The sequence below is a fragment of the Macrotis lagotis genome, chromosome X (assembly GCF_037893015.1).
Source record: "Macrotis lagotis isolate mMagLag1 chromosome X, bilby.v1.9.chrom.fasta, whole genome shotgun sequence".
Classification (NCBI taxonomy): Eukaryota; Metazoa; Chordata; class Mammalia; order Peramelemorphia; family Peramelidae; genus Macrotis; species Macrotis lagotis.
Genome location: NC_133666.1, coordinates 351,591,549 through 351,609,223, shown reverse-complemented (window position 1 = coordinate 351,609,223; position 17,675 = coordinate 351,591,549). Strand labels below are relative to the sequence as shown.

General features: G+C 31.5%; 1 protein-coding gene across 1 annotated transcript in view; it reads left to right on the top strand.

The window, feature by feature from the left end:
* The window catches only part of DNAH5 (dynein axonemal heavy chain 5), a 302,769-nt gene that overhangs the window by 173,539 nt on the left and 111,555 nt on the right, over window positions 1-17,675 (top strand). The window contains exons 49-51 of the mRNA XM_074202020.1: window positions 650-863; window positions 2,093-2,316; window positions 16,992-17,190. Coding sequence (XP_074058121.1) covers window positions 650-863; window positions 2,093-2,316; window positions 16,992-17,190 — 637 coding nt within the window. The remainder of the gene's footprint in view (window positions 1-649; window positions 864-2,092; window positions 2,317-16,991; window positions 17,191-17,675) is intronic.

Sequence of the window (17,675 nt, the reverse complement as noted above, 5' to 3'; positions counted from 1 at the left end):
TAAAGGTCTTTACATAATAGAAATTATAGTGTTATCAAAAGAGAAAAAATAAGAAATAAATGTATAATATCAGGATAGAAGCACACTAATTTCACATAAACTGAAATTCTTTTTTCTCTTAAATTAAGGCAGATTTCCAAATTAGAGCTGAGGAAGTTATAAAGATAATTCAAGCACTTCAGTTATGTTTTTTGCTGGCATATGTAGCATTTGGGTTTTTTATTGTCTAATTCATATTAATGGAAAATATTCCCAAGAATTTCTTTATGATCAATTCTCTTTCAGCTCATATTTTCACAGATGTTTCTGTTGATTATTTTGTTTCATAGCGGACAATGGAGAGCTATATTGATAAACGCATGGGTTCAACATATGGCCCTCCAGCAGGAAAGAAGATGACTGTATTTATTGATGATATAAATATGCCTGTAATCAATGAATGGGGAGATCAGGTAAGTTACAGGATATGGAAAGATTGATTTTTTTTCAAGTCAAGATCCAACTAATTTTCAGTATGTTTTCATGAGCTAGCATTTGACCCCCAAATTTTCATCCTTTCTAACTCTGAAACTCATCATTTTTGATAGCATACGTATATAAAACTGTATAGTGAATAAATTATTTTAATGTCTCAAATTGTCTTTTTAAGGTTACCAATGAGATAGTTCGGCAATTGATGGAACAAAATGGATTCTACAACCTTGAGAAACCTGGAGAATTTACAAGCATCGTAGATATACAGTTTTTGGCAGCCATGATCCACCCTGGAGGAGGACGCAATGACATACCCCAGAGACTCAAGAGGCAGTTTTCTATATTTAATTGCACTCTTCCATCAAATACTTCCATTGACAAGATCTTTGGTAAAATGAATATAAAATGAATTTTAAGAAATGATTTGGGGTAGAAGCAGATAGTTTGCCCTATTGAGGAAATATCTAAAAACTTTCAATGGCTAATACTGAATCAACATAGGGTGGTTCTTATTCTATAGACTCCCTACATCTTTTCATAGTTAAACTATAATTTTTGAGTCATATACTTGATCTCATGTCCAAATAGCTTCAGTATTATACATTTGCATTTAACTTGGTTACATGGATGTTTTTATTTGCAAGAGGCTATTTCTCATTAAAAACTCATAGCAAACTATTATACAATAATGGAAAGGTTTGGATGTTCTGTATTGCATATTTTATATTTCTGGGTTGATAATGCACAATAGACAATGTAGTTATTGCAATAAGAATAGTCATTTATCCTTTCTAGAACTGATCTTGGTTGAATATTAGTTAAAATTATGATGAGGAGTTTCTCTTACAGATTCTGAGTAGAATAAAATTTAATGAGGAAGATTATTTAGCTCAGGGATGGATAACTGAGTTCTTTGGGCATCAGTCTCAATCTGAGTCCAGGATTTTTGACTCTGTTTGGGTTTGGATTCTCTTTGGGTAGATAGTGTGGGTCAAATTCTGAATTTGAAGTCAAAGGATATTCAAATCTTGTTTCTGCCATCATCTGTGGGATTTTTGTCAAATCACTTTACTTCCTTCTGCCTTGGTTTCTTCATCTGTAAATGAAGAGGTTGATTTAGGTAACTCCAAGGTATATTTTGACTTTAAAACTATTAATCCTAAAAAATTAAGTTCATTAAATTAATAGAAATGATCTGAAAAAAATTTTTGTATGCCATTCACAGATTTGAGGAAGAAAAGAGAAGCCTTGTAGAATAAATAACTGATGCTTCTAATTGCCCAAACTAACTTCTTAAAGCATCTATAATATTATTGTTTTATTTATAAATGACTTAGTTTATTCTTTTTTTCAAGTGATTGTATAATAGTTTGCTATGATGTATTTTAATTATTTTTAACCATTTTGAATGTTGATTTAAGTGAATTTGTAGTAGAACATTGAAATTTTCTATTGGACATAAATTCACAGTAGAAAAAACACAACAGGTTGCATTTTTCTTTGCAATTGTGTGATTCTATTTTGGGTTTAACTCTATTCTTTAAAAAAAATCTTATTTTTATTTTAGCTGCATAAATATTTTTCTAACTAATTTATAAGAACTTTTTTTTATTCATAGGTGTCATTGGAGCAGGACACTATTGTATACAACGGAATTTCTCAGAAGAAGTGGGAGAATCTGTGGTCAAGCTGGTACCATTGACTCGTAGGTTATGGCAGATGACCAAAATGAAAATGCTGCCTACTCCTGCCAAATTCCATTATGTTTTCAACCTTCGAGATCTTTCCAGGATCTGGCAGGGAATGTTGAATACTACTTCTGAAGTTATAATGGAAATAGATGTAAGTGATACATAACTCACAGAGATATGACTGATGAATTATGCCATAGTATCATTTAAAAAAAGAGATTTACTGGGCAATTTTATTCTTACTGGAAAATGAAAATATATTGCATGAAAATTTAGCATGCATGTTATTTAACAACAAAGGAAGAAAATTTTAAAAAGACACATCAGTTAGATTTGCATAGTTATAAATGAAGTAATTTTTAAATAAAAAAATATGTGGTTAATGCTTGATGTTCTATTTCTAATATAATAGACTTAAATATTTAATCTTATAAAAATAAATTGTTATTCATTTTAATTCTTTTAATAATATGATTGCTAATTCTCTTGAAAATATTTTTATTTCTCATTAGGCCTCCTAATAGAATGCTAAGTTAAGCAAACCATATGAGTCTATTGATCACATCATGTGACATATACTCATCTGAAATCTATCCTGTCTATATGTTTCATTTTTACTCTTCAGGAATTATGAAATAAAATATAGATTTAGAGCTAAGGGGGAACTTCATGATTATATGGTTCAACTTCTAATTTTATAGCTAAGAACACTGGATTCCAGAGAGGGGTAATGAATTACTTAAAGACATATATATATACATACATATATATATATATATATATATATATATACATACATGTATGTGTGTGTGTGTGTGTGTGTGTTAAGTGTTAATCCAGGTTTGCCCTACCACATAATACCTGAATTCCATGAAAAAGAATAATAGACTTAGAGGTAAAAAGTAACTCAGAAATATAGTTCACTTTTCTCATCTTGTAAATGAGGAAATTGAAACTCAAAGACTGTGACTTATCCAAAGTGATACTCCAAAAATAACATTTGAATTCAAACACTTGAAAATAAAACAAAATGATTCCACATTCACTACACTTTCCACTGTTCTATATTGTTTCCATAAGGAGTAACAACAATTTAAAAATGTACAAATGAACTTTTCAAGCAAAAACGTCAAATTTTCACATCTTAAAAGATAATTGTTTTTGCCTTTCAATGATTACAAAATCATAGTCATATTGATTCAACTTATGATTTCTTTCATTATTGTTTTTTTGTAATATTTTTCAAGTTATTGTATATATATGACTCTGGTTTTTTTACTTCTTTTTGAATTAGAGTACATCAATTTTTTTAAATTTCTCTAAATTATTTTTATGTTCCACTTCCTGTGGTATAATAACATTTAATTACGTCAGTATGCAACAGTTTCTTCATCTATTCATCAATCAATGTACACTTTTTGTTCAATTTTTTTTGATATTACATAAAAGTACCATTATATTTTTGTGTGAGACCTTTCTGTCTTTGACCTCCTTTTAGTATAAGTTCAGTGGTATCATTGGATCAAAATTTTTGAATAATAGTTACTTTTATGATATATATATATATATGTCCATTTAATTTTCTTGATATATTCCATGTGACTTTCTTAATTATAAAAATAATCTTCAGATAAAAAGAATATTTTTCATTTAAAAAAAATAAAATTTTCTGTACTACAGGAGGGAATATGATCCTTGTTTAGCTCCTAAATTGTTTATATTTTCCTTGAGAATTTATATCTTTAATTAGGTTTCAATTATGAATATGTCCAATATCCTCAAAATTCACTTCAATCATATTTCCATTTGAACTTGGGATGATGTAGGTAGGTCTATTTTTTTATTTTTCCCAACTATCATTTTTTTGCAGAACTTTCAGTGTAATATTTTCCCTCTCTCTCTTAGACTCAACTTGACTCAAATTAAATTATTAAATAACTGGTTTTAAAGATATTTATGCATACAGAGCAGGTGTGATTTAGATGTCAACAAACCTCTAAGAACATTTGCTTCTAGGAGTAGCTAGATGATACTATGGATAAGACATTGGACCTAGAGTCAGGAAAAGCAGAGTTAAACTCTTCCTTAGATTCTTATTTACCCCATATGTAAAATTATGATAATCCTAATATTTACCTTTTTCAAAATGATTGTAGGGATGGAATGAAATAATTTTCACAAATCTTAAAGTGCCATATAAATGATAACTCAACAAGTATTAAGACAAATGAGAAGTTAGTTATTTTTTGAAAGAAAGATTTGCAAGGAAAAAATAAAAACAGAATTTGCCAAAGAAACCCAATAAAAGTACATAATGTTGTGTTTCATAGTTATCTTAATTTTGATTTTTTCCTTAACAAATTATTTGTTTAATTCTGGAATGTAGCTTTCAAATATTTCTTATTTTTTAAATAATTCTCCCTTTTGTCCTTAATTATTACTAAAGGTTGCTGAATTCCAACTGATTTCTTTCTACAAATATTACTATTGAGAGGCACCTAAATATAGTTTCTTTTATTATTTTTATTTTTTCAATTACATGTAAAAACAGTTTTCAAAACTAATTTTTGAAATATTTTTAGTTCCATTTTTATTACCACTCTCCTATCCCTCTCAACTTCCCTTGAGAATGAGTAATATAATATAGACTATGTATGCATAACTATGTTGTACATATTTACATATTAGTCATTTTGTGAAAGAAGAATTTGAACAAAAGAGAATAATTTAGATGGAAAAAATTAAAAAGAAAAAATAATATGCTTTATTTTCATTCAGACTCCATAGTTCTTTCTCCGAATATAGGTAATATTTTCAATCACAATTGCTTTAGAATTGTGTTTGAGTATTATACTGTTTAGAAGAGCTAAATCTGTCATAGCTAATCATCACACAATATTGTTATTAATGTACTCAATGTTTTCCTGGTTCTGCTCACTACACTAAATATCAGTTCATGCAATTCTTTCCAGGTTTGTCTGAAATCCAAGTGCTCATGATTCTGCTCATTCCATAGAACTGACAGATAGATTATTCCTGGTTCTCATCTTTGATTTATAGTATCATCCTTTATGTCTGAATCCTGTACCCATTTCAACCTTATCTTGATATGGGTATAAAATATTGGTTTATGCCTAGCTTTTACATGCTATTTTCCAGTTTCCCTGGGAGGTTTTTTCAAATAATTGTCGGGGGTCGGCCCTGACCGCCTGGGTGGATAGGACCTCCCCGGGAGTGAGGTCAGACCAACCCAGAGAAGACACGGCTCCTTAAGGGGAGCAGTGGCTTCGCCTGGTTGGCCTGTGTCGCTTGCTCCAATCGGGTGGTAGGTTCTGCCCTCGGGGCGGATTGGGGTGGCAGCCCGGAAATAACTCCCTATATTATCCAGCGCCCTGAGCTATTCGGGGGATCCCTCTGCACCTAATAAAACATATGCCTCCTGAAGACGTGTCTGCCTGGGTCCCTCCTCGCTGATCCCCGGGGGAGGGAAAAACCGGGGACGCCTGAAGCAGTGCCCACTGAGGAGCTCACTCGGGGGTCCGGGGAAGAAGACCCCGGACAAATAATGAGTCCTTATTCTCAGAAGCTGAAGTCTTTGGGTGTATCAAACTGCAGATTATCATTGTAATTTAATACTGTTTTTGTACTTAATCTATTCCACTGATCAACTTCTCTATTTCATAGTCAATACCAGAGACTTTTGATGACTGCCACTTTAAAATTTAATTTTAGATCTAGCACAGCTAGGCTACCTTCCCTTAATTATTTTTTATTAATTTCATTGATATTATTTTTTTTTGTAAGGCAATGGGTTAAGTGGCTTGCCCAAAGCCACACAGCTAGGTAATTATTAAATGTCTGAAGTCGGATTTGAACTCAGGTACTCCTGACTCCAGGGCCAGTGCTCTATCCATTGCACCACCTAACCGCCCCCCTGCATTGATATTCTTGATCTTTTGCTCCTCCAGATGAATTTTGTTACTATTTTTCCTTTTCTGTAAAATAAGTTTTGGTAGTTTGATTGATTTGGCTCTGAATAAAAAAATTTAATTTAGTTATAATTGTTATTTTTATTATATTGACTCAGTCTAACTATGAGCAATTGACATTTTCCTATTGTTTAGGTCTGATTTTATTTTTGTGAAAAATGTTTTATAAATATATTCATATAGTTGCTGAGTTTGTCTTGGGAAGTAGATTTCCAAGAATTTTATTTTGTCTACAGTTTTTTAAAGGGAATTTCTCTTTCTATCTCTTGCTCCTGGACTTTGTCGGTAATTTATAGGAATGCTGATGATTTTTGTGGGTTTATTTTTTATTTTTCAACTTTACTGAAGTTCTAATTGTATCAAGAAGTTTTTAGTTGATTTTCTAGGGTCCTCTAAAGATACCATAATATCTGCAAAGAGTGAAAGTTTTGTTTCCTTCAATTTTCTTATTGTTAAAGATAACATTTCTAGGACAATATTGAATAAAAGTGATGATAATGGGCATTCTTGTTTCATTCCTCCTCTTATTGGGAAGGGTCTAGTTTATCACCATTACATTTAATGTTTCCTGATGGTTTTAGATAGATGCTGTTTATCATTTTAAGGAAAACTCCTTTTAATCCTATATTCTCTAGTATTTTTTAAATAAGAATGGATGCTGTATTTGTTAAAGGTTTTTTCAGCATCTACTAAGATAATCATTATTTCACTTAATTTTTGTTGATCTGTTCAATTATGTTGACTGTTTTCCTTATAGTGAATCATCCCTGCATACCTGGCAAAAATCCTACCAGATCATAGTATATTTTCCTAGTGATAATTTGCTGGAATCACTTAGATAATATTTTATTGAAAATTTTTGCATCAATATTAATTATGAAGATTGGTGTATAATTTTCTAGGTCTGCTTTGGCTCTTCTTGGTTTAGTTATCAGCATCATGTTGGTGTCATAAAAGGAATTTGGCAGGACTCCACCTATTTATTCAAATAGTTTATATAGAATTGGAGTTGTTTTTTTAAATGCTGTATTTTTTTCTTAAGGCATTCATTAATGTCAATCTGGGCAATTTATATTTTTGTAAATATTCACCTATTTCACTTAGGATGCCAAATTTATTGACATAATTTGGGCAAGATAACCCTGAATTATTTCTTTAATTTCCTCTTCATTGGTAGTGATTTCACACTTTTCAGTTTTGATACTGGTAATTAGGTTTTCTTTTTTAATGTACTTAAAAGTTTATTTTATTGTATTTTATAAAATAAGTTCAGTCTTATTAATTAGTCAATTGTTTTCTTATTTTCAAATTTATTAATTTTTCCTTTGGTTTCAGACTTTCTAATTTGGTATTTAATTGGAAATTTTTAGTTTATTCTTTTTCTAACTTTTTTAGCTGCATGCCCAATTCATTGATCTCTTTCTTTTTTCATATAAACAGAGATATAAAATTTCCCCTAATAACACTTTGTCCCACAAATTTTGGTATGATGTCTCACCTTTGTCATTTCATAGATGGACTTGGTGATTATTTCCTATGTCTTTTTGTTTGATCTATTTAATTTTTAATATTAGTTTATTTAGTTTCCAATTAAATTTTAACTTGTTTTCATGTAATTTTTATTTCGTGTAATTTTATTGCATTGTAATTTTATGATCTGAAAAGGATACCTTTAATATTTCTGTCTTTCTGCTTTGATTGTGAGGTTTTTATACCCTAAAACATGATTACATTTTGGTTAGGTTCCCTTTACCACAAAGAAGAAAGTATATTCCTTTTTATTCCCATTCAATTTTTTTCAGAAATCTTTCATGTCTATCATTTCTAAAATTATATTCATCTCCATCACAGTCAATTTATATCCACACTTCTTTTCCAAGTACCCTCCCTCTAGCTGACTCAATAGAAATACAACATTCAAGAGTTAAAAGTTTGGTCACATCACAGCCAAATTATACCCATACCCTCTTTCTAAGTATGCTTCTTTCAACTGTCCTAAGAGAAATAAAATTCTCAAGAGTTATAAGTATTGTCTTCCCATGTAGTTACATAGAAAGTGTAGTCTTATTGACTAACACTTCCTCCCCTTTCTGGTTATCTTCTTGCTCATCTCTTGAATCTCGTATTTGAAGATCAATTTTTTTATTCAGTTCTGGTCGTTTTTTCAGGTTAGTTCAAAAGTATTCTATTTTGTCCAATGATCATCTTTTCCCCTGAAAGAATATGCCAAATTTTGCAGGCTAGTTGATTCTTGGTTGTAAGCCAGACTCCTTTGACCCTTCTGGAATAATATATTCCAAGCCCTCTGATCCTTTAATTTTGAAATTGATAAACTACATAATCCTGACTGTCTTCCTGGTATTTACATAACTTCTTTTTGCCTGTTTGTAGTATTTTCTCCTTTAACTGAGAATTCTAATATTTAGTTTCAATAGTTTTTAGAGTTTTTACTTTTGAATCTGTTTCTGGGGGGTGATCGATGAATTCTTTCAAGGACTATTTTATCTTCATGATCTAGGATCTTAGGGCAGTTTTTCCTTGTAATTTCCTGCAAAATTTTGCCCAGGTCCTTGTTCTGATGATGGCTTTCAGTTAAGCCTATGAATCATAAATTCTCTCTTGTATCTCTGCATTGATTCTTTTTTTCCTAGAGGTACCTTAAATTTTCTTCTATTTTTCAGCCTTTTATTTTTGTTTGACAGGATGTTAGAGTATCACAGATTCATTCATTTCTATTTGTCCAATTCTAATTTTTAATGTTTCATTTTCTTCAGTTAGTCTTTGTGTTTCCATTTCCATTGGTTAATTTTAGTTTGAGAATAATTGATTTCTTTTCTCATTTGGCTTATGTTATTTTGAAATTTTTTTAGTCAATTTTTCATAATTCTCCTGTATGACTCAATTCTTTTCTCCAGTTGTTTTCTCCTTGTTTTGATTTTTCAAATCCTTTTGAGACCAATTCATAAATCAAATCTGACCTCAGACACTTAGTAATTACCTAGCTGTGTGGCCTTGGGCAAGCCACATAATCCCATTGCCTTGAAAAAACTAAAAAAATTAAAAAAGGAAGTTTCATTCAAAGTTGCTTCTGGAAAAGCTCTGTGACCTTCCTAGCTTTATGCCATCATCTTGGTTATTTTAGCATTTTCCCTCTGTATTTATTTTTAGATTTTTCAAGGCAATTGGGTTAAGTGGCTTGCTAAAGGCCACACAGCTAGATAATTATTAAGTGTCTGAGGTTAGATTTGAACCCAGGTAGTCCTGACTCCAAGGCTGGTGCTCTATTCACTGTGCCACCTAGCCGCCCTCCCTTTGTATTTTTCAAGGACTTGTTTTCTTTAGTCAATTTTTGTGCTTCATTTTCCAAGCTATTGAATTTCCAAGCTATTCATTCTCCAATTTTTCTATTTGATTTTTAAAATCTTTTTTGAACTTTTCCAAGAGGCCATTTTTGGTTTGAGACCAATTCATATTCCCCTTTGGACTTTCACGTACAGTATTTTTTAAATTTCATTCTGAGATGGTGTTGTGATCTTTCTTATAGTTAAAGTGCCTCTTTATGGTCATGGCTTTTGTTTTTTTTTTAATTTTTCTTATTTTGAATTTGCTCTGGGACCATATGGGGTGCTGTTCCAAGTTTCTCATGTTGGGAGAGAGACATCCTCATAAACTTTCCGTGACTTTCAATGCTAGTGGTTTGCTTTGCTTGGGCTAGTTGTGCTGGCTGTGCAAGAGTTCTAAGGCTCTCACTTTGCTGTAGGAACCAGTGTTAGAGCTATCACAATAAACCTGCCATGCCATTGGCCTGATGAGCAGCTGTAGGATCTTAGTTCCTGATGTTTGTGACTGAGAGCTTCCCACTGGCTTCTTCCACACCCCACTTATGCTAGTCTCTGCTCCCTGTGTAGGTCTTTGTTCCCTGCAGTGGGCCATGTCCCTCCTCCACTTGAACAAAAAAAAAGATCTTTTCTGAAATCCTTTCAAGTTATCTTAAACTGGAAAATGCTCCACTCTGTCTTTGTAGGTTCAATTGCTCCAAAATCCTTTTAGAGGCTTGACTAATGTTTTTACCAAGGAAAGCTGCGGAGAGTTAGGAGAGTTCCTGGATTCTTTCCACCATCTCTGATCTACCCTCTTACCCCCATTCTTTGGGGCAGCTAGGTGGCACAGAAGTTAGAGTGCCAGTCTCAAATATTCATCTTGACCTCAAATACTTAGTAACTGTATGATGCTAAATCTCTTAACCCTATTTAATTCAGTTCCCTCTTTCTAATGACAAACCTCTTCAGTATATTTGCCAACGAAACCCCAAATGGGAATATAAAAATTCAGACATGACTGAAAAATGAATGGACTTTGGCATAGACTCTTTAGACCTTATTTTTTTTGTCTATATTGACAAAATAAGCCACATTATTTTCATTATAAGTATTAAATTCTTCTAAAGGAGCTGTGATGGTTGGAAAAAATGCTAGTTTTAGAGTCAAACGTTTTGTTAATCATCACTCTCATTTTTTTACCCTCATAAACTTGGGGAATCACAATTTCTCTGAGCCTCTTTTCATATCTAACTACTTGTATTATTTAGTTTATATTTATTCTGTATCTGCTTATATGGTGAGGTGTGGAATACAGATAGGAACCTCTTCAAGCCAAGAAGATATTCCAATTTCTCCTGTGACATGTACTGGTTTTGTGACTCTTCATGCTCTAGTCAATTCATTAAAATTGTAAATTGCAGTGAATGTGCTGACTTGACTTTGTAGAGGTAGAAGGATTTTCCTTACGTGTGATTTCCCACATATTTGTAAAATCACAGTGTCAGTCACTTTTCTTACCTATGTATTTATATTTGAAATGCTTCTCCCCAATATGACTTAAACTTTTTTTAAGAATAAGGATTTTAAATATTTTTGCCTTTCTGTCCTCAAACTTGTAGCACAATATCTGGACTCTAAGCAGGTGTTTATGGTACATAGATCTAAAACTAGAAGAAATCTTTTTTTAGGTTTTTTTTGCAAGGCAAATGGGGTTAAGTGGCTTGCCCAAGGCCACACAGCTAGGTAATTATTGAGTGTCTGAGACCGCATTTGAACCCAGGTACTACTGACTCCAGGGTTGGTGCTTTATGCACTGCATCACCTAGCCGCTACCTAGCCGCCCCCTAGAAGAAATCTTAATGGCCATCTAGTTTAAATTTCCCATTTTAGAGATGAGGAAACTGAGACAAGATGTTGAATGACTTGCCCAAGATCATGCAGTTAGTAAGAATAAAAATCGTTTAATTATTTAATCACATTGCTTTCCTTGTGCCATGCTTCTTAATAAATTGTTGCTAATTGATTAATTTATTCTACCTCAACCCAGAACTTGATCTGGTATCTCATGCTTCCTCTCTGATCACTAATGAGCTAAGTGATAGTATGCCCTAAAATTTTCCAAGGAAGTGTTAATCTGTCTTGTAAATTTTATCCTCTTTATTGTTCCCTCATCTCCAGAAAAGAAAATAGGTGAATATTTTTTTAAAGATTGCAGAACTTCCTTACACACTCTGATCTATCAAAGCTCATGGACAATTGCTTTATAGTTACATGAAATGTTCCTTCAGTAATCTAATTTACAGTTTCCTTGAGGCTTATGGCTTGAACTTAAAAATAGGTAGATGCTTTCTCTTTACTTCTCTAGTAAATTTGGTATTTAATTCTTTATATTAGGTATTCCTGTTTTCTCTTTTCCTGTTTAAATTTTGTTCTCCTTGGTATAGATAACAGAAACAAAATAAGGATTGAACATTTTTGACTACTATCATCTGTATTATCATCCAAAAAGCAGTTCCGTACTTTTAAAAAAAAGTCCTCTTCTACAAAAACATCAATCCTTTTGGTTTTTTTATGGCATTTACCCAAGTTTAGTTCACTTTAAAGATCACGCTCCTGACTTTAGTCTTCCAGGTTCTGATTTTTTAATAGAGTTTTATTTTTTCTTATTATATGAAAAGATAGATTTTAACATTCATTTTTATACTTTTTTTAAGTTCTAAATTTTTCTCCTTCCAATCTCTTACTCCACTTCCTAAGACTGTGATCAATCTAATATAAGCTATACATGTGCAAGCATGTTAAAAATATTTCCACATAAGTCTGACTAACTTTTGTATTTTCTGTTACTTGCTTTTGTCTTTTACATTTGTTTATAATAAAAATCTATTGTTGTTGATGAGCTTCCTATTTACATGGATTTCTTTTTTATTGATATTTTATTTTTATAACTACATGTTATAAAAGTTTAACATTCATACATATGTACATATTTAAGTTACGAAATTTCCTTTCACCATCCCTTCCCACCCCCCTTCCCCAGTGGCAATCAGGTTAACATAATACGTGCATATTTGTGATAAACATGTTTGCAGATTAGTCGTTTTTAGTATGAGGAATTAGGATTCAGGGAAAGAGATACATAAGAGATATTTTTTATAATGAGTTCATCAGATTCTGAAGTTTTAAAAAGTTTTTTTTTTAGTCTTTCCTTGTTTTGCTTTATTTTTCTTCTTCTGGATGGGGATTGCATTGTACTTAACTGATCTAATATGGTTGTCCTAGGTCTCTGAACTGCTGAGAGGAGTTGCTTTTATCAAGGTTGATAATCTTATAATGTTGTTATAAATTGCATTGTTCTCTTGGTTCTTCTCCTTTCTCTCAGCATCAGATCCTATAACTCATTCCATACTTCTGTTGGAGTCAACCATTTATGGTTTCTTATAGAACAAAATAATATTCCATAACTTGTTTAGCTATTCCCCAATTGATGGACATCCCCTCAATTTCCAATTCTTTGTCAAAACAAAAAGTGCTGTTGTGAATATTTTGGAACATGTGGGACTTTTCAAATTTTTTATGATTTTTTTTCAATATAGGCCTAGAATTAGAATTTCTCAGTCAAAGGGAATGAACAGTTTTATTGCTCTTTGGGCATAGTTCCATATTGCTCTCCAGAATTGTTGGATCACTTTCCAACTCCACCAACCTTGCATTAATGTTCCAAACCTCCCATAACCTCTCCAACATTGATCATTTTCCCTTTTTGTCATTTTAACCAATCTGATAGTTGTGAGGTGTTATCTCATAATTGTTTTAATTTTCATTTCTCTAATAAATAATTATTTGTAGTGTTTTTCATATGATTGTATATATCTTTAATTTCTTCATTTGAAAACTATTCATCTCCTTTGACCATTTATCAATTGGGGAATGACTTGTAACTGTATAAATTTGATGCAATTCTCTATATATTTTAGAAATGTGACCTTTATCAGAACTCCTGGTTGTGAAGATTTTCCCAGTTTTCTACTTAATTTTGGTAGCATTGATTTTATTAGTGCAAAAACTTTTAATTTTGATATAGTCAAAATCATTCATTTTGTAGTTTATAATGTGCTCTAATACTTTTTTGGTCATAAATTTATCCCCTTTTCATTAATCTGATAGATTTCTTGCTCTGTTAATTTCTCTATCATGTTGTCCTTTCTGTCTAAATTCTATACTCATTTTGACCTTATTTTGGTATAGATGTGAGATGAGGATCTAAGCCTAGTTTTTAACTATACTATTTTCCAGTTTTCCCAACAATTTTTGTCAAATTGTGAGTTCTTATCCTAGAAACTGATGTCTTTGTGTTTGTCAAACAGTAGATTATTGTAGTCATTTACTGTGGTTTCTTTTAAACCTATCCTAGGGGTGGCTAGGTGGTGCAGTGGATAGAGCACTGGCCCTGGAGTCAGGAGTACCTGAGTTCAAATCTGACCTCAGACACATAATAATTACCTAGCTGTGTGGCCTTGGGCAAGCCACTTAACCCCATTGCCTTGCAAAAAAAAAAAAAACTAAAAAAAAAAACCCCAAACCCGATCCTAATCCACTGATCCATTACTCTATTTCTTAACTAGTACCAAACAGTTTTTTGGCTGTTGCTTTATAGTTTAGTTTTAGATCTGGTAGAGCTAGTGTACCTTCCTTTACATGATTTTCCCTTCAGTTCCCCTGCTATTCTTGCCCTTTTGATGCTCCAGATGAATTTTGTTGTCATTTTTTTCTAGTTTGGAAAAGTAGTTTTTTTTTTTGTTTGATGTATTGGCACTGAATAAGTAATTTAATTTGATAGAATTGTCATTTTTATTATGTTGGCTTGACCTGACCATGAGAAATTGACATTTTTCCAAATTAGATATTTGGGTGAGAAGTGCTTTATAATTTCATAACGTTTCTGGGTTTTCCTAGGGAGGTAGATTCCCAAGTGTTTAATGTTGTCTATAGTTACTTTTCATGGAATTTCTCTTTCTATCTCTTGCTCTTAGGTTTTGTACATAAATACAGATGCTGTTGATTTTATGTGGGGTTATTTTATATCCTGCTACTTAGCTGGATTTGTTAATTTTTTCAAGGAGTTTTTTAGATGATTTTCTCATATCATCTGCAAAGAGTGAAAACTTTGCTTCCTCAATGACAATTCTGGTCCCTTCAATTTTTTTTCCCTCTCTTATTTCTACTGCTAGCATTTCTAAGACTCTATTGAATAGTAAGGGTGATAATATGCATCCTTGTTTCATTCCTGATTTTGTTAGAAATGCTCTGAGTTTATTCCCATTACATATAATATTTGTTGATGGTTTTAGATAGATATGATTTATTATTTTAAGGAAAACTTCATTTATTCCTAAATTTTCTAGTATTTTTAATAGGAATGGAAGTTTTTTTATCAAAAGCTTTTTCAGCATCTATTGAGCTAATCATATGATTTCTGTTGGTTTTGGTATTAATATGTTCAATTTTGTTGAGTGTTTTCCTAATGTTGAATCATCCCTGTCTACTGGTAAAAATCCTATCTGATCATGATATATTATCCTGTAGTCTCACTGCTAAATTTTTTTTAAGATTTAGTGGTCTAAAATTTTCTTTGTCTATTTTGGTTCTTCCTGGTTTAGGTATCAGTACTATGTTGGTGTCATAAAGGAGTTTGATAGAACTCCTCCTACTTTTTAAACTAATTTATGTAGCATAGAAATTAATTGTTCCTTAAATATTTGGTAGAATTCACTTTGTATACCCATCTGGAACAGGAGACTTTTTCTCAGGGATTTAATTGATGGCTTCTTTAATTTCTTTTTCTGAAATGGGGTTATTTAAATATTTTATTTCTTCTTCTGTTGATGTGGGAAGTTTGTATTTATGTAAATATGCATTCATTTCACTCAGGTTATCCAATTTGTTGGCATACAGTTCAGCAATATATAGACTTTTGAAAAAGCCCCTTCTCTTTCTCACTGAAATTGCTTCTTTTTGTGCTGAAAGAATTTTGTTTTTGATATCTTTTTAAACTTCCCTCTTGGACTGATTTTTCCTGCAGAATTTCAAGACGCAAATTTCTGCTTAAGTTTTCTTGAACATTTAGAACTCTCTCCTCAAATCTATGATGCTTTACGGGTATGACTGGCCTTTTTTCCCTTTAATGATGATGGAATCCAAGACAAAAGTAGTCATTTCTGTATGTAGTTTTGATCTATTCTTAGCAACCAATTCCTCTCAGTACAGTTCCTCTTTATTCTTTAACTTTTTGAATTATGAGATTATCATTATATTAAACCAAAGAATAATTGTTCTATTTGGAGTCAAGAAAAGTCTAAGATATATTGATATAATTCCAGGCACCACTGTTATGCCTTAGAGACATTTTTGATGCTTATCAAATTATTTATTTCTTTTTCTTTTTTTGGTTCAGGTGAGCTGTGATTCACCATTCTCTAAAGAAATATTTTTATTTATTTCTACACCTTGCTGATAGTAATCCCAATGCTTTCCATTCTGCTTTCCTTTTGCTTTCTAGTTTCTTTACATTAATGCATCCTTAATCTACAAACTACTTCATCATTCCATTTATCTATAATTTTTGTTGTTCATTTTTCTTTATACTGACTTATATTGGATTGCTTTATATTGGACTGTCTTTACTTTATTCACTGTTTTTTAGCATTTGAAAGTGAATTTTCTTGCTAATTCTCATTTCAGATTTTTTTCTTTTGCAAGTATTTAATGCCTTTTCTGAAATTCTAATGTCATATACTCCTTGACCAAATCTTCTGTTCTTTAGTCTGAATTTCACCAGTTTCTTTAATTCATTTTTCTGCGACACACCTCCTTCTCTGTCCATCCTAGTTGCCATTGTCTATATTTGCTCTAGCTTTCTTGTCTATTTTAAATAGTGTGACCAGAACTGAATATATCAGAATATTAGCTACTCTATGTATAAGGAGATTTCTCCTAGCTTTGTGTCATCTGTACATACTAACAAAAGACAAACTTTTATATGAAAGGGGTAATGGTATTATATTTTTGGTTATTGAATTTAAGTGTACACACTTTGGTTTAATACCTTCTTCCAAAGGAAATAAAAATAAGGTTCTGAGGATAAACTTCAATTTCTTTTAAAAGATCTTTTCATTTCATAAAAAAATCTGATCTTTATTTTATATTAATATATTTTCCAATAGTTTGATTTGAAATAGGCTTCAATTCAAATCCTCCGAGCAGAAACAAATTTGAATTCTAAGAATGAACTTCAATTTATTATTAAAATAAAATATCAAAGGTAACTTCAGGCAGAAAAAAAAGATCTCTGGCTCTTTATTTTATATGTTTCATAAATAATGGGTAAGTCTCCATGACAAAGCTATAGCTACATGTTCAGAGGATAAAAAAAATAAGTATGGAAAAAAGGATTTCAAATGCCATGTCCAAATATGGTTTAAAATATACTAATAAGTCATTGATTGTATTTTCAACAGGTATTGATTAAGTTGTGGAAGCATGAATGTAAACGTGTTATTGCTGATAGGTTCACAGTATCAGAGGATGTGAACTGGTTTGATTCAACTTTAGCAAATTTGGTTGAAGAGGAATTTGGTGATGAAAAGAAGCTCTTGGTGGATTGTGGAGTTGATTCTTACTTTGTTGATTTCTTAAGGGATGCACCTGAAGCAACAGGTAATTCTAAAAATTCTAAGAAAATAATGAAGAAAAGGTTTCCCCCAAAATATAATTGGAGAAAAGGGGATAGTTTCCAATTATATACAAGAAATATTACATTTCTACATTAAGATACATACAAAGATAAGTTGTGAATAGCATCCCTATTAATTCCAGTCATTATGTGTAGTGCAATGGGAGTGAAAATTGTACATATAGGAAATTAAGAATTTGCTACTGTAGAAGGTAGGCATTGGGCAGTGCTCAATTGAAATGGAGAAAAAATAAGAAGGGGAGAATATAATTACAGAATGAAGGAAGAGAATGATTATAAGCAGGAGACTGCTGAAATAGAAGTTGATATGGAATAAATTCCATGATAGAGTGGCTGAATGGCTTTTTCTAAATAGATATTTTTATTTTCCTTGTGGAAAAAGTAAAAGCAATTAGCTTTTCTCTTGTTTGATTTTAAATGGGTTTATTTTGCCTTCTCCAAGCAAAAG